The sequence below is a fragment of the Salmo salar genome, chromosome ssa18 (genome assembly GCF_905237065.1).
Source record: "Salmo salar chromosome ssa18, Ssal_v3.1, whole genome shotgun sequence".
NCBI classification, from domain to species: domain Eukaryota; kingdom Metazoa; phylum Chordata; class Actinopteri; order Salmoniformes; family Salmonidae; genus Salmo; species Salmo salar.
The window spans coordinates 7265537-7283630 of record NC_059459.1 but is presented as its reverse complement, the minus strand read 5'-3'; the positions used below and the strand labels follow the sequence as shown (position 1 = coordinate 7283630).

Sequence of the window (18094 nt, the reverse complement as noted above, 5' to 3'; positions counted from 1 at the left end):
TCTGATGGCAAAGGGGGATGCACCTAAATATTAGGAAGGTGTTCCTAATGTTTGCTATACTCAGTGTATAATAAACTAGCCTGGTCCCAGATCGGTTTGTGCTGTCTTGCCAACTCCTATGGTCATTGTCACGCCAAACCACAGAAGTTGCCAAGACAGTATAAACAGACCTGAGACCAGGCTATAATAAAAATCATATGTTTGTTCAAAAGTCTTAATGTGTTCGTCACCAAATAACTACAAATACTCTAAACACAGTTCCCTAAAAAGTAATGACCACAATGTGCCTTTCAGGGGCTGGTTGGGGAAGTAGTCTGCCCTTTTAAGGTATAGGAGGATCCAGACTCTAAACACACTCTGCAACTGGAAATGTCAGTAATGTGCTGTATCATGATTGGTATAAGAAAACATTTCATTGCAACCTTATTGCATTGTAACATTATCCTAGCATTTTTTTACATTCGTTTTACATTCAATATCAGTCACTTTGATAACATAAAGTGAAAAGGAGACAATAACTTATCAATAACTGAATCAATAACAATTATTAACACTACGCAAGACACTTCATCTTAGTGGCAGACATACTTTTTTCTTTCGACAAAAAAATGACAAACACAATGCCAGTGTGCAAAGATTTCTAGCATGCACAAAACCATAACATTGCACTTACATTAAGAAATGTCCATCCTCAGTTTTTGGTAGTTTTAATCTCCACATAGTTAAGCACATATATGTATTCAGTAGACAAATGAAAACTGGAATACAGCAGGTCAGATAGGGAGCTCAAGAGGAGACCCTCCCACCTCTAATGTTTACTGTTCTAAATACAGCTCGCACAACTCAAGCTGCTTGCTTCACTTCAAAACAAGGACGGTAAATAGAAAAATACATCACGATACCAAACACTTTTAAGAATTACTTTCAGAATAAAGCGTTTTCATCATAAAATCAACTGTCGGTGCAAATTTTGGGAAAAAATTGTGATAAAACTAATAGTTTGTTGTTTGACTAGATATTTAACAGTTGTCACCATATCATGTGAGGCTGTTACTCTGAGTCTTGGGGCTCGTCTTAAGTTAGGATTTGTCTTAAGTTAAGTGATACAAAATAAATTGAAAAATACTTAAGAAATATAGCTGCGAGCAGCAATGCATGGGGTTCATCGGATGACAGAAAGAACACAGGATCAGCTGGATAACAAATCAAGCACTCTATTATGTAGGAACTATCTTCCTTTATGTGCAATCAGTGAAAGAATTACCACGTTGATTTAAATCTCAGTTGGTACACCCCACATTAGCCTTCCAAAATACTTCAATACACTCTCACAGCTGAAATACGCTGACTGCGCAAGTTGCAGGACTTCCAGTTTCTAATTTTACCGAATAATAGATCCACCTTCACTAAGTTCAGACCATATAATAGGGCAACAATAAGTGATCATACAGATATACTAATCACAATATTTCACATTGTTTGTCTGCATAATTTAAACGTGACATTAATTTGCATGAGATAAAGTCCTGTTGAACAATAGTTATTGCTCTAGTATGAAATCTAACGCATTAGCTAGCTAGCGTCGCAAATTAGCATTCTGATAGCTAGCTGAGCAGTTTTACAAGAAAACGACTGCTATTACTCAAACACTGTAGCTAGCTAAAAAGCTTTCCTTGGTGACAATGTTATTGGGGCGAGGTATATTAGATTAATCTTTTAATTTGAAGTTTACTGTCATTGAAGTTAGTGGTCACTACTGGTTTAAGATCTGAGGTGAGAGAAACTGTCCGCCATGTTTTGTGTTTTGGTAAGGGCTCGGAGTGACATCACGCACCCAAGAAGCCTCAACCAATCACCCAACAGATATTAATGCCTCCAGGTATCCTACGAAAGGCAATTTTGCATGTGACAACCCAGCATCTCCCCAAAACAGATGTTTTAGCATATTAGCGTATAGTGTGGCCATGTCTGAATGCATCAACATTCTTTTCTCACTATTTAAGGACTATTGTGATGAGCACAAAGACCACATTTTCATCAAATATGACTTTTTGTCCATGAGAATAAGATTTTTTTACAATTATTTTAAGCATTAGTGTCAAAAAAGTGAATTGTTAATAGTTTCCTTGTTTTTTAAGATATCAATGCCAAACTTAAAGCTGCAATATGTAACATTTTGGGTGAACCAACCAAATTCACATAGAAATGTGTGTTTTAGATCTGTCATTCTCATTGACCGCAAGTCTAGGAAGTGGTAGGTCTGTTCTATGTGCACTATTGCTATGCTTCCCATTCTTAGGCTTTGTTCCTGCATCTTTTACTTTTGGGTTTGTACACCAGCTTCAAACAGCTGAAAATACAATATTTTTGGTTATTAAAAAGATATTTCAAATTGGTTTAGATGGTACAATGATTCTCTACACTTGTTTTGTAAACTTAAATTAGGGGAACGATTAGAATTTTAGCAACCAGGAAATGGAGCGATTTCTGCATATTGCACCTTTAAAATGGTTCATCATGACCCTAAAACGTTTCAAGTTGATAGGGCATTGTGAAGTGGATTTAAAAAGGATTTAAATGGGCATGTACAATCTGACTTTCTGATTTATCAATAACTCAGCCTTCTCTTAACCCTAGCTTTTCTCAAACTGAGTTAAGAGATGTACCATGGGCCTACATACCGAATTTGGTGCTATTTGGACGTATGGTTCATGAGAATAAGTGTTTCAAACGTTTTCCAATATTTCCAAGATGAAGGATAATCTATCCTGATGGGCCTTATGGGTCCTAGAGGCACATTTGTTCAGCAGGAGGAAAAACATCTATATACACAGTTTCAAGTCTCTATATCAAACAGGGCGGCGGATAATGAGGTTTTAAGTGAGACTGCTTATAACAGCACCACCTATAGACAATAGGTGCTATTCTTGCTGAACAAATTACTCATGGCCTCTAGTTTCTGTGTGACAAATTAGAAAAAAAGTCACCAATCTATGCTTGAGTTATTTGACAATGTCAAGCAAAAAAAATGAATCTAAGCTTTGCTGTGAACCTCTAATTAGAATACTCACAGTTTGGGCTTGGCCAGGACTGGAGGTGGTTCCTTATTGGCCAACTGTGACATATCTTCATATGAATGGCTATCGGATGTTTCACTCTCGTTGTCTGTCTCATTCTCAGGCAGTTTAAAGTGCACACGGAGGCCTACCCTGGAGCTGGACCTGGGCCCATTGTGGCTCACCAGAACCCCAGGCTTGAGGCAAGAGGAGGTGGGGGGATCAGGGAGGTTTACAGGGGGAGGGGGCTCAGGTTTATGGAAAGGAGTCCCTTCCACCTTAGGACTCAGACCAACGGCAGGGTCTGATAACACTGAGAAGGCTCTGGAGTCTTCATGGTCAGTCTTGGGCACCTCACCACTGCTCTTGAGCTCAGGACGTAGCCTGCTGGAGCTAGTAGACAGGTCTGGGTGAGGGGTGCTCAGGTATAGTGGATCCAGACAAGATGTGCTGGAGCTACGGGTGCCTATCCTGGGGCTGCTGCCCAGGATTAGTGGATCCAGGCTGGGCATGCTGATGCTGACAGGGTCCTGGCGCAGCATGCTGGAGCTCAGAGGATCTAGACGGAGGGTACTGGTGCTCAGAGGGTCCAGTCGTAACGTGCTGGAACTGAGCGGATCCAGGCGGATGGTGTTGGAGTGAGGCTTGATGCTGTTGGTCACAGGAACGTCAGCATGAAGCTTTAGACTGGGGGGAGTGAGATCTAATGAAGAGGGCTCTGGGACTTGTGTGGACTTGTGTGGAGTTTTCACGTGGTTGTTGTTGGTGTTATCATTGCCTAATGAGGTACAGAGAGAAGGATAAGTACAGTGCCTAGTGAAAGTCTACACACCCCTTGCACAGTTTTCACATTTTGTTGCCTTGAAATGAACTCCTACTGATCTACATAACCTACACCACATTTTCAAAGTGAACACAAAATTATAGAACATTAAAAAAATTATGTATGTCTTCACAACCCAGAGTTAATACTTGGTGGAAGCACCTTTGGCAGCAAATTCACCTGTGAATTATTTTGAATAAGATTCTACCAACTCTTTGGGCAACGTTTATCCATTGTTTTTGTCAAAATTGCAGAAGCTCAGTAAATTTAGTTGGGAATCATTGATGGACAGCAATATTGAAACCTTTTCTCTGATTTTCAAGCAGATTTAAGTCAGGACCCAGGACTGAGACTGGACCACTCCGGAACACTTAACACCGATTTAAAAAGCCATTCTGGTGTGTCTTAGACATTGTAATTGTCCAGCTGAAAAATAAAACTATTTTCCAGGGTTAGGTTTTCAGAAGACTGAGGCAGGTCTTCCTCTTACTTTTTAACTGGGCTTTGCTCCTTTCTATCTATTTTGATCCTGACAAACTCCCCAGTCCCTGTCAGTGACAAGCACACCCACTACAATACTTGAAAGTACAGAGGGTTTGACTCTGTAATGTGTTGTATTGGATTTAACCCAAACCTAAAGTTTTTAATTTAGGCCAAAAACTTCATTTCTTTCCCATGTTGTCTTGCAGTATTACTTAACAGCCTTGTTGCAAACAGAATTGATCATTTGGAGTGGATATCTATAAAAAGGTTGTCTTCTTTTCACTTTTTCATACAGGCCAGTAATGTGGAGTGAATGCAATGTTGTTGATCCTTGCACAGTTTTCTCTCAGCTCAGCCAATGAATTATGTGGCTGTTTTAAAATAATCCTAAACCTGATAGTGATGTCCCTGAGCAGTTTCCATTTTCCAGTTTCCATAGCCAGACCTTTGCAGTGTCTGGGTGATATGATACACAATCCACAGATGAATTACCATACTTGACTATACTCAAAGGGATATTCAGTGTCTTCAAATTATTTCTTAACCTCCCCTGATCTATGCCTGTCTAAAAATGTATCCCAGACATGCTTTAAAAGCTCATGGGTGGCTCTGAGGTTGAATCATTGTTTGACATTCAGAATCCAATTGAAGGACCTTACAGAGACAGGGGAAGTTGTTCTCAAATCATTCAAACCTAGTGCTGAGCAATTAGTGCTTTTTGAGGTCAGTTCGGTTTCAGTTCTATTATAAAAAAAGAATCACGGTTATTGATTTCGGTTACGATATTTTTTTAAACATTAAATGCCTATGTGGGTTGAATGCTGTAACACAGAATAAAACAATTAATAAATGTTTGGTGATGGTAGTCACTGCCTATTACTGCTTTTCACTTATTGACAATCATTTATTCACATTACTTTACTTTAATAAAATATTTCAGTTGTTGTGTACATTACATTTGTTTGATTTGATGGCTTTATTATTACATTCCAAGTCATCATCACTTTTCTTTAGAGCTGCTGCCGATGCTGTCTGACAAAATCACAATTTTAGTAGTTCATGAAAGTAAACCATACTTTTATGACCGCTGAATACCAACTATCAATCAATTAGATCATGTATTTTCAGGTAGAGATACCTCGCGAAGCAACTGCTCTCTATCCCACTCAATTGTGCATTCTTCTGTCTCTTCCCATTCTTCGGTCTCTTCTCTCTGTGTCTGCCCCACACTAACCTACTGTAGCAGGCGTAAAAGAAACACACCGACCACACAAGTAGGCCCGCAATGGAATATGGTCATTGTAGTTCATTACTGCGTTTTCTGCAGTAAACTATGTATAATATTGGCCTATTGGAAACTACAACTCCCTACTATATCGCACAGTTCGGTTTGATCGTGTACAAAGCTCTCCCTCGCCCTCCATTTGGTAAATCTGACCACAATTTGGTAAATCTGACCACAATTCTATCCTTCCGCTTCCTGCTTACAGCTAAAATTTAAGAAGGAAGCACCAGTGACTCGGTCTATAAAAAAGTGGTCAGATGAAGCAGATGCTAAACTACAGGACTGTTTTGCTATCACAGACTAGAACATGTTCCGGGATTCTTCTGATTGCATTGAGGAGTACACCACATCAGTCACCGGCTTTATCAATAAGTGCATCGAGGACGTCGTCCTCACAGTGACTGTACGTACATACCCCAACCAGAAGCCATGGATTACAGGCAACATCTGCACTGAGCTAAAGGGTAGGGCTGCTGCTTTCAAGGTGCGGGACTCTAACCTGGAAGCTTATAAGAAATCTTGCTATGTCCTCCGATGAACCATCAAACAGGCAAAGCGCCAATACAGGGCTAAGATTGAATCATACTACACCGGCTCTGACGCTCGTCTTATGTGGTAGGGCTTGCAAACTATTACAGACAACAAAGGGAAGCACAGCTGCGAGCTGCCCAGTGACACAAGCCTACCAGATGAGCTAAATCACTTATATGCTCGCTTCAAGGCAAGCAACACTGAGGCATGCATGAGAGCATCAGCTGTTCCGGGCAACTGTGTGATCACGCTCTCCGTAGCCGACGTGAGTAAGACCTTTAAACAGGTCAACATTCACAAGGCCGAGGAGCCAGACGGATTACCAGGATGTGTGCTCCGGGCATGTGCTGACTAACTGGCAGGTGTTTTCACTGATATTTTCAACATGTCCCTGATTGAGTCTGTAATACCAACATGTTTCAACCAGACCACCATAGTTCCTGTGCCCAAGAACACTAAGGCAACCTGCCTAAATGACTACAGACCTGTGGCACTCAGGTCCATAGCCATGAAGTGCTTTGAAAGGCTGGTAATGGCTCACATCAACACCATTATCCCAGAAACCCTAGACCCACTCCAATTGGCATACCGCCCAACATATCCACAGATGATGCAATCTTTATTACACTCCACACAGCCGTTTCCCACCTGGACAAAAGGAAAACCTACATGAGAATGCTGTTCATTGACTACAGCTCAGCGTTCAATACCATAATACCCTCAAAGCTCATCACTAAGCTAAGGATCCTGAGACTAACACCTCCCTCTGTAACTGGATCCTGGACTTCCTGACGGGCCGCCCCCAGGTGGTGAGGGTAGGTAGCAACACATCTGCCACTCTGATCCTCAACACTGGAGCCCCTCGGGGTGCGTGCTCAGTCCCCTCCTGCACTCCCTGTTCACCCACAACTGCGTGGCCGGGCACGACTCCAACACCATCATTAAGTTTGCAGACGACACAACAGTGGTAGGCCTGATCACCGACAACGACGAGACAGCCTATAGAGAGGAGGTCAGAGACTTGGCCGGGTGGTGCCAGAATAACAACCTATCCCTCAACATAACCAAGACTAACGAGATGATTGTGGACTACAGGAAAAGGAGGACCGAGCACGCCCCCATTCTCATCGATGGGGCTGTAATGGAGCAGGTTGAGAGCTTCAAGTTCCTTGGTGTCCACATCCCCAACAAACTAGAATGGTCCAAACACACCAAGACAGTCTTGAAGAGGGCACGACAAAGCCTATTCCCCCTCAGGAAACTAAAAAGATTTGGCATGGTTCCTCAGATCCTCAAAAGGTTCTACAGCTGCTACATCGAGAGCATCCTGATTGCTCGGCCTCCGACCGCAAGGCACTATAGAGGGTAGTGCATACGGCCCAGTACATCACTGGGGCTAAGCTGCCTGCCATCCAGGACCTCTACACCAGGCGGTGTCAGAGGAAGGCCCTAAAAATTGTCAAAGATTCCAGCCAGCCCAGTCATAGACTGTTCTCTCTACTACCGCATGGCAAGCGGTACCGGAGCACCAAGTCTAGGCTTCTCAACAGCTTTTACCCCCAAGCCATAAGAATCCTGAACAGGTAATCAAATGGCTACCTGGATTATTTGTATTGTGTCCCCCCCAACCCCTCTTTTACACTGCTGCTACCCTCTGTTTGTCATATATGCATAGTCACTTTAACCATACCTACATGTATATACTACCTCAATTAGCCCGACTAACCAGTGCCTGTATATAGCCTTGCTACTGTATATAGCCTCGCTACTGTTATTTTTCACTGTCTTTTTACTGTTGTTTTATTTCTTTACTTATCTATTGTTCACCTAATACCTATTTTTTACTTAAAATTTGCACTGTTGGTTAGGGCCTGTAAGTAAGCATTTCACTGTAATACCTGTTGTATTCGGCGAACGTGGCAAATAAACTTTGATTTGATTTGATCTGATTTATCTCTAGAGAAACTGCTGAATGTGTGCATTGAGCTCACTGAAAAAACCTGAACAAAATGGAATTAAATTAATTGAACCAACATCGGTCAAAATAACCAACATTTTGGTTAATGCTCAGCACTATTAAAACCACAACTATTTCAAACTGATGGATTGTTGTGGGATTTTGTATGAAAATGTTGTTATGTTCACCGGAAGCATTTCAGAGAAGAAAAAAAATCTGAATTTCACGCTACTGTAAAATGCTGTTTTTGGATATAAATATGAACTTGATGGAACAAAAAATGCATGTATTGTATAACATAATGTCCTAGGAGTGTCATCTGATGGAGATTGACAAAAGTTAGTGCATAATTCAAGCTGGTTTCTGCTTTTGGTGACGCCTGACCTTGAATTGAAAATGGATGTTTGTACTTTTGTGGCTATGTACTGTCCTAACATAATCTAACTTTATGCTTTTGCCGTAAAGCCTCTTTGAAAATCGAACAATGTGGTTAGATTAAGGAGATGTTTATCATTTAAATTGTGTAAAATAGTTGATTGTTTGAGAAATTGAAATTATTAGATTTTTGATGTTTTGAATTTCCAGCCTTGTTAGCAATCCCGGCTCGGGGTTCATTGCTAACCTGTAGCCCCAACAGGTTAACTTATTTAGATGTGCCACGGCAAGTGGTGTGAAGACCTTCAAAAACAAGACTTATTTGTTTTTTGGGGGGGTTTTTTAATATAATTTTTCAGTGGAGTAGGTTGTGTAGATCAGTGAACATTTTATTTATAGGAAATCAATGGGAAAATGTATGGGAAAATGTAATCCCTTTTTAGATGCAAACTGTTCAAGGGGGATTAGATTTTCACTAGAAACGGTAAACATAGTCTCCAAATACAATCTTATTAATAGAACTGTCAAGTCTGAACCTTGTTTGTAAGCCAGTGACGTTACCTTTCACCCTTAGTGCAGCAATACTGGATACAGTTCCATATTTGTTGCTTGCAGTGCAAGTGAATGTTCCAGAATCTTCAGGGAAGACCTCAGCAATAACCAAAGTGCATATTTCCTCTAAAGGGAATACAAAATGAAGGAGATGAGGGTAGCACCAGCTGAATGTCACTGTTGAAGTTCAGGCAACATGACTCATAGATTAAAGGACAGAGAAATTACTATAACAGCATTGCAGCTGTACTATGTAGCTAACCTATACAGTATGCACAGTGAAAATGAAACAAGGCAGTAAGCCTCTGCATTGTAAAATATGTCTGAATTTCTATTTATAGCTATTACTCAATATGCTGTCTAAGCCACAGAGAACTAATATGCATTCATATAATGCATATGCTGCACAGGAGGCTGCTGAGGGGAGGAAGACTCATAATAATGGCTGGAATGGAGTCAATGGAATGGAATCAAACACTGGAAACCATGTGTTTGATGTGTTGGATACCATTCCATTTATTCCGTTCCAGCCATTACTATGAGCCCGTACTCCCCAATTAAAGTGCCAGCAGCTGCCTGTGATATGCTGTGAGTGAGCAATTTTTCCAGTGGCACAGCAGCTACATGTTTCCAATCACAAGCACTTCCCTGTGTTTCAGACACTCTGAAAGGCTCTGTGACCATGTTAGTTCAACAGACACAGGTTGTAAGCTTCCTTATAAGGTTGAGTTTTAGGAGGAGAAGCAAACTGGCTGTTACTCAGAGGAGTTACAGTAGCTACAGCCCCAGCCAGATACTGTAAACATCTTGGAAGAGAAATGGTGTACACTGTTTCATAGAAAATATCACTTAGGCTACAGCAGGATGTTGACTTTCTGAGGAAAGCACCAGTCGTGTTTTCAAAATGTATTATTGTATCTAATGCTGGTATATTGTGAATACAATTTACTGTTCAGTAACACACCACACCAAATACTTTGATCCATGCAGAAATATGCTCCAACTTAAGATTCTACAATTATATTAATTGTAGCATTACAGTCTCTCCTTTGCATAATACGTACCTGATTCAGCCATGGATCGAGGCTCTAAAAAATAAGAAAATGCTAATATATATATAATTGTTTAAAATCATAGAGCTACTCATGTTGCCTTCTAAAAAAACACGAGTTTTTTTTTTAGATTCTTTAAAAGTTTATTTGAGATACTTTTACAGTTTTCAGAATGCTTACGTTGAATCATTTCAAAGATTGCTCCATTTCAGTGGAAATGTACTATTGAACTAATACAAGATAATTGTTGTACGTCACAGAAAATATCATAAGATGAATGTACATTATTCTGAAACATAGTAAAGGAGTAAAGGAGTTGGACTTACTCTTCTGCAGGATCCTGAAGTCAGGGGAGTCCTCTATGATGGTTCCTTCTCTGTACCAGTCCACCTTGGGGGAGGGCACCCCTTTAACACGGCACTCTAGCACCACCAGCTGGCTCTCCGACGCCAAAAGGTCCTGCAGACTCTGACGGGCCAAGTAGAGTGGGCATCCATCCACAATTTCTTAAGTACATAACCTTTAAAATGTACTACAGTGCGTTCAGAAACTATTCACACCCCTTGACTTTTTCCACATTTTGTTGTGTTACAGCCTGAAATTAAAAATGATTCAATTGAGATTTTTTTGGGTCACTGGCCTACACACAATACACCATAATGTAAAAGTAGAATTATATTTTTCAACATTTTTACAAATTAAGAAAAATTGAAAAGCTGAAATGTATTGAATCAATAACTATTCAACCCCTTTGTTATGGCAACCCTAAATACGTTCAGGAGTAAAAATTTGCTTAACAAGTCAGATAATAGGTTGCATGGATTCCCTCTGTGTGCAATACTTTTTGAATGACTACCTAGCTCTATTCTGTTCTCAACAAGGCACTAAAGTAACACTTAAAAAAATGTAGGAAACCATTCACTTTTTGTCCTGAATACAAAGTGTTATGTTTGGGGCAAATCCAATACAACACATTACTGAATACTACTCTCTATATTTTGAAGCATAGTGGTGGCTGCATCATGTTATTGGTATGCTTGTAATCGTTAAGGACTCTGGAGTTTTTCCAGGATAAAAAATAAATGGAATGGAGCTAAGCACAGGCAAAATCCTAGAGGAAAACCTGGTTCAGTCTGCTTTCCACCAGACACTGGGAGATGAATTCACCTTTCAGCAGGACAATAACCTAAAACACAAGGACAAATCTACATTTGAGTTGCTTACCAAGAAGACAGTGACTGTTCCTGGGTGGCCGACTTAAATCTATGGCAAGACCTGAAAATGGTTGTCTGACAATGATCAACAACCAATTTGACAAAGCTTGAAGAGCTTTTTTTCTGTGGCCGACGTGAGTAAGTAATTTAAGCATGTTACCCCTCGCAAGGCTGCCAGCCCAGACGGCATCCCTAGACGCGTCCTCAGAGCATGCGCAGACCAGCTGGCTGGAGTGTTTACGGACATATTCAATCTCTCCCTATTCCAGTCTGCTGTCCCCACATGCTTCAAGATGTCCACCATTGTTCCTGTACCAAAGAAAGCAAAGGTAACTGACTATCGCCTCGTAGCACTCACTTCTGTCATCATGAAGTGCTTTGAGAGACTTGTTAAGGATCATATAACCTCTACCTTACCTGACACCCTAGACCCACTTCAATTTGCTTACCGCCCCAATAGATCCACAGACGATGCAATCGCCATCGCATTGCACACTGCCCTATCCCATCTGGACAAGAGGAATACCTATGTAAGAATGCTGTTCATTGACTATAGCTCAGCATTCAACATCATATTACCCTCCAAGCTCATCATTAAGCTCGGGGCCCTGGGTCTTGATCCCGCCCTGTGCAACTGAGTCCTGGACTTCCTGATCGGCCGCCCCCAGATGGTGAAGGTGGGAAACAACACCTCCACTTCGCTGATCCTCAACACAGGGGCCCCACAAGGGTGCGTGCTCAGCCCCCTCTTGTACTCCCTGTTCACCCATGACTGCGTGGCCACGCCTCCAACTCAATCATCATGTTTGCAGATGACACAACAGTAGTAGGCCTGATTACCAACAATGACGAGACAGTCTACAGGGAGAAGGTGAGGGCCCTGGGAGAGTGGTGCCAGGAAAATAACCTCTCACTCAACGTCAACAAAATAAATGAGCTGATTGTGGACTTTGGGAAACAGCAGAGGGAGCACTCCCATATCCATATCGACGGGACAGCAGTGGAGAAGGTGGAAATCTTCAAGTTCCTCGCTGTACACATCACTGACGATCTGCAATGGTCCACCCACACAGACAGTGTGGTGAAGAAGGCACAATAGTGCCTCTTCAACCTCAGGAGGCTGAAGAAATTTGGCTTGGCCCCTAAAACCCTTACAAACTTGTCAGGCTGTATCACCAACTGGTACGGCAACTGCACCGCCCACAACCGCAGGGGTCTCCAGAGGGAGGTGCGGTCTGCCCAATGCATCACCGGGGGCAAACTACCTGCCCTCCAGGACACCTACAGCACCCGGTGTCACAGGAAGGCCAAAAAGATCATCAAAGTCAACAACCACCCGAGCCATGGCCTGTTCACCACTCTACCATCCAGAAAGTACAGGTGCATCAAAGCTGGGACTGAGAGACTGAAAAACAGCTTCTATCTCAAGGCCATCAGACTGTTAAATAGCCATCACTATCTGGCTTCCACCCGGTTACGCAACCCTGCACCTTAGAGGCTGCTGCCCTATATACATAGACTTGGAATCACTGGCCACTTTAATAATGGAACACTAGTCACTTTAATAATGTTTAAATAATATTTACGTACTGCTTTACTCATCTCATTCGTATATACTGTATTCTATTCTACTGTATTTTAGTCAATGCCACTCCGACATTGCTCGATCTAATACTTATATATTTCTTAATTCCATTCTTTTACTTATAGATTTGTGTGTATTGTTGTGAATTGTTAGATACTACTGTACTGTTGGAGCAAGGAAAACAAGCATTTAACTACACCCGCAATTACATCTTCTAAATATGTGTATTTGACCAATACAATTTGATTCGATTTTTTGAAAACAATTATTATATGCAAATATCGTACAATCCAGGAGTGGAAAGCTCAAAGAGACTTACCCAGAAAGACTCACAGCTGTAATCACTGTCAAAGGTGCTGCTACAAAGGAAATGTCTGAAAACATGTTTTCACTTTGTAATTGTCGGGTATTGTTTGTAGATGAGTGAGAAAATACATATATTTAATCAATTTTGAATTCAGACTATAACACAACAAAATGTGGAATAAGTCAAGGGTTATGAATACTTTCTGAAGGCACTGTATATAAGATAATATCATGTTTTTTTGCTTGGTGGTGAAGTTGACATTGTACATACTGTATCTTCTAATTATTAATAGTATGGATAACATTAGTAGGGTACCTTTGTGAAAACAGGGGCAGCGATGATCGGCCTCCCGTCTAGACCTTGAGGATAGACGTCTAGACCTAGGTTATAGCTGTCACCGTTTAGGTTCTAAAAAAAAAAAAAGGATTCCATCATTTAAGTAACCAAACACAAATATACATTATTGTTAAGTACTTGAATAAAGATTGCTGAGTAGAAAGGAAAGTTAGACATATTTCAGATATCTGGAATTTCCATTTCAATGTTTGCAGTATATTCAGCAGCCAGAGGGTTTTCAGCAGAACATTACCTCAGATAGAGTCATCTGCATGGGAGCCACCTGGGCAGGCAGTGTAGAGGAAACCACCTGGGTTAGTGGTAGTGCCGTGGTAGTGACTGTCTTTGTCTGTAATGTTGCGGACGTCACTGGGACAGGTGACAGTGTTGGCAGGGACCGTGTTGATACCTCCTGTGCCAGTACTGGCACTATGTCCACAGGTGGTAGATCTAGAGTACAGACTAACTGGACAGGTAACGGTGCTGACGTCTCCTGGGCAGGGGACAATGTAAACGTCACCTGGGTGAGTGTTGCTGTCACCTACGTAACAGGAAGGACAGTAGTAGTTACCTTGACAGGTACAGATGAAGTGACTACCTGGCAAGATGGCAGTGAGGTGGCCTCCTGTGGATGTTCTTTAGTACAGATGGGTGTGTCTTCCTCACAAACAGACACAGCACAGACCACTGAATGTAAAGATGGAGCAGTCGGTTGAGCTGAGGTCCTCTGCAGCCTTTAGGTTTACAGGGGAAACAGGATACATTGTAACTAACCAGGTCACACTGGGCTAGAATTATTTTTACAGTGTTGAAGTTACATACAGTGCCTTCAGAAAGTATTCATACCCCATGACTTATTCCACATTTTGTTTTGTTACAGCCTGAATTCCAAATAAATTACACATAATGACAAAGTGAAGAGATGTTTTTAGAAATGTTTACAAATGTATTGAAAATGAAAGAAATAACTAATTTATATAAGTATTCATCACAACCCTGAGTCAATACTAGAAGCAACAACTACAGCGGTGATTCTTTCTAGAAGCAACAATTACAGTGGTGATTCTTTCTGGGTAAGTCTGTAAGAGCTTTCCAAACCCGCATTGTGCAACATTGGCCATTATTATTCAAAAAATTCTTCAAGCTCTGTCAAATTGGTTGTTGATCATTGCCCTTTTCAGGTCTTGCCATAGATTTTCAAGTAGGTTTAAATCAAAGCTGTAACTCGGCCACTCAGGAACACTCGTGGGCTCCTGAGTGGTGCAACGGTCTAAGGCACTGCATCTCAGTGCTAGAGGCGTCACTACAGACCCTGGTTTGATTCCAGGCTGTATCATTACCGGCCGTGATTGGGAGTCCCAAAGGGTGGCGCACAATTGGCCCAGCATCATACGGGTTAGGGTTTGGCCGGGGTAGGCCGTCATTGTAAATAAGTATTTGTTCTTAACTGACTTGCCTAGTTAAATGAAGGTTAAATAACAAAAATACAAAAATGGTTTTGAACCAGGTTCTCCTCTAGGATTTTGCCTGTGCTTAGCTCCATTCCGTTTATTTTTTATCCTGAAAAACTCCCCAGTCCTTAACGATTACAAGCATACCAATAACATGATGCAGCCACCACTATGCTTGAAAATATGGAGAGTGGTACTTAGTAATGTGTTGTATTGGATTTGTCCCAAATATAACACTTTGTATTCAGGACAAAAAGTGAATTGCTCTGCCAGGTTTCTTGCAGTTTTACTTTAGTGCCTTGTTGCAAACAGGATGCATTTGTATTCTGTACAGCCTTCCATCTTTTCTCTTTGTCAATAGGTTAGTATTGTAGAGTAACTACAATGTTGTTGATCCATCTTCAGTTTTCTCCTATCACAGCCATTAAACTCTTTAACTGTTGTAAAGTCACTATTAGCCTTATGGTGAAATCCCTGAGTGGTATCCTTCCTCTCCTCCAACTGAGTTAGGAGGGACGCCTGTATCTTCGTAGTGACTGGGTGTATTTACACACCATCCAAAGTGTAATTAATAACTTCACTATGCTCAAATAGATAGCCACGGTCTACTTTTTTTTATACCCATCTACCAATAGGTGCCCTTTGCGAGGCATTAAAAAACCTTCCTGGTCTTTGTGGTTGAATATATGTTTGAGATTCACTGCTCGACTAAGGGTACTTACAGATAATTGTATGTGTCGGGGTACAGTTGAGGTAGTCATTCAAAAATCATGTTAAACACTATTATTGCACACAGAGTGAGTCCATGTGACTATTATTGCACACAGAGTGAGTCCATGCAACTTATTATGTCACTTATTAAGCACATTTTTAGACCTGAAATTATTTAGGCTTGCCAAAACAAAGGGATTGAATACTTATTGACTCTCGACATTTCAGCTTTTAATAAAAAAAAAAAGGCCACTATCGGCATATCTATTTATTATGTCCATCGAAATGTTACCTATTAAAATCAGATTCAACAATAATATCAAGGGGCTAGAAATCCAGGGTTTAAAAACAAAAGTGTCATTGTACGCTGAAGATTAATATTTTCTTTTAAATCCACAGTTTTGATCCCTCCATAGCCTCATAGAGGATCTAGATAATTTTTTGGACCTCTCTGGATTACAACCAAATTATGATTAGTGTACTATATTACGTATTGGATCACAATTTTTATTTTTTATTTTACATTACCGTGTAGTTTACCAATAAAATGGTCTGACGGTGAAGTGGACATACACGGTATTTATATCCCGAAAGAAAGAAATTATCTCACTACAATACATTTTAATAGAAAGTTAGCAAAACTAGATAAGATCTTGCCACCATGGAAAGGAAAATACCTGTCTATTTGTGGAAAAATCACTCTTATTAACTCTTTAGTCATATCCCAGTTTACCTATTTGCTTATGACCCTGCCTACAACTAACAACTTGTTTTTTAAATTATATGAGCAAAAGATATTCCATTTTATTTGGAACGTCAAGACCTCTCACTAAAGCCGTCAGTCATACAAAATCAATACTTAAATCCAAACTAGTTCTCTAGCAGATTAGCAAGAATGGCTCACCCATTCTATTTTTAAAATAAGCCATATAAAGTTGGTTGCAATTTCAGTTTAATCCACCAGAAAAGACAGAAAAAATATTACAACAAATATTATGGTTAAACTGAAATATACTAACTGATAAAAAAACAGAATTATTATATATACACTGCTCAAAAAAATAAAGGGAACACTTAAACAACACAATGTAACTCCAAGTCAATCACACTTCTGTGAAATCAAACTGTCCACTTAGGAAGCAACACTGATTGACAATACATTTCCCATGCTGTTGTGCAAATGGAATAGACAACAGGTGGAAATTATAGGCAATTAGCAAGACACCCCCAATAAAGGAGTGGTTCTGCAGGTGGGGACCACAGACCACTTCTCAGTTACTATGCTTCCTGGCTGATGTTTTGGTCACTTTTGAATGCTGGCGGTGCTTTCCCTGTAGTGGTAGCATGAGACGGAGTCTACAACCCACACAAGTGGCTCAGGTAGTGCAGCTCATCCAGGATGGCACATCAATGCGGGCTGTGGCAAGAAGGTTTGCTGTGTCTGTCAGCGTAGTGTCCAGAGCATGGAGGCGCTACCAGGAGACAAGCCAGTACATCAGGAGACGTGGAGGAGGCCGTAGGAGGGCAACAACCCAGCAGCAGGACCGCTACCTCCGCCTTTGTGCAAGGAGGAGCAGGAGAAGCACTGCCAGAGCCCTGCAAAATGACCTCCAGCAGGCCACAAATGTGCATGTGTCTGCTCAAACGGTCAGAAACAGACTCCATGAGGGTGGTATGAGGGCCCGACGTCCACAGGTGGGGGTTGTGCTTATTTAATAAGATTATTTCTTTCATTCAGATCTAGGATGTGTTGTTTAAGTGTTCCCTTTATTTTTTTGATCAGTATATTTACACATGTTAAGTTTGCTGAAAATAAATGCAGCTGACCATGAGAGGACACTTCTTTGTTTGCTGAGTGTGTGAAATAACCTCACCAGTCCTATTTATGATATTATTTACAAAGAGTATATCATAAAAAATATACTGCTCAAAAAAATAAAGGGAACACTTAAACAACACATCCTAGATCTGAATGAAATAAATAATCTTATTAAATACTTTTTTCTTTACATAGTTGAATGTGCTGACAACAAAATCACACAAAAATAATCAATGGAAATCCAATTTATCAACCCATGGTCTGGATTTGGAGTCACACTCAAAATTAAAGTGGAAAACCACACTACAGGCTGATCCAACTTTGATGTAATGTCCTTAAAACAAGTCAAAATGAGGCTCAGTAGTGTGTGTGGCCTCCACGTGCCTGTATGACCTCCCTACAATCCCTGGGCATGCTCCTGATGAGGTGGCGGATGGTCTCCTGAGGGATCTCCTCCCAGACCTGGACTAAAGCATCCGCCAACTCCTGGACAGTCTGTGGTGCAACGTGGCGTTGGTGGATGGAGCGAGACATGATGTCCCAGATGTGCTCAATTG

General features: G+C 40.9%; 1 protein-coding gene across 6 annotated transcripts in view; it reads right to left on the bottom strand.

Moving 5' to 3' along the window:
- The window catches only part of mypn (myopalladin), a 53718-nt gene that overhangs the window by 14479 nt on the left and 21145 nt on the right, over positions 1–18094 (bottom strand). For 4 of the 6 annotated variants that reach the window (XM_014154274.2, XM_014154272.2, XM_014154276.2 and 1 more), the window contains exons 5-11: positions 14155–14290; positions 13810–14049; positions 13536–13628; positions 10441–10582; positions 10127–10150; positions 9072–9188; positions 3072–3834 (exon numbers count right to left, since the gene is read on the bottom strand). In XM_014154274.2, the coding sequence (XP_014009749.2) occupies positions 3072–3834; positions 9072–9188; positions 10127–10150; positions 10441–10582; positions 13536–13628; positions 13810–14049; positions 14155–14290 (1515 nt within the window). Of the gene's footprint in view, positions 1–673; positions 775–3071; positions 3835–9071; positions 9189–10126; positions 10151–10440; positions 10583–13535; positions 13629–13809; positions 14050–14154; positions 14291–18094 lie in introns of those variants that run through there. The other 2 variants (XM_014154273.2, XM_045700699.1) reach the window with 2 other exon arrangements.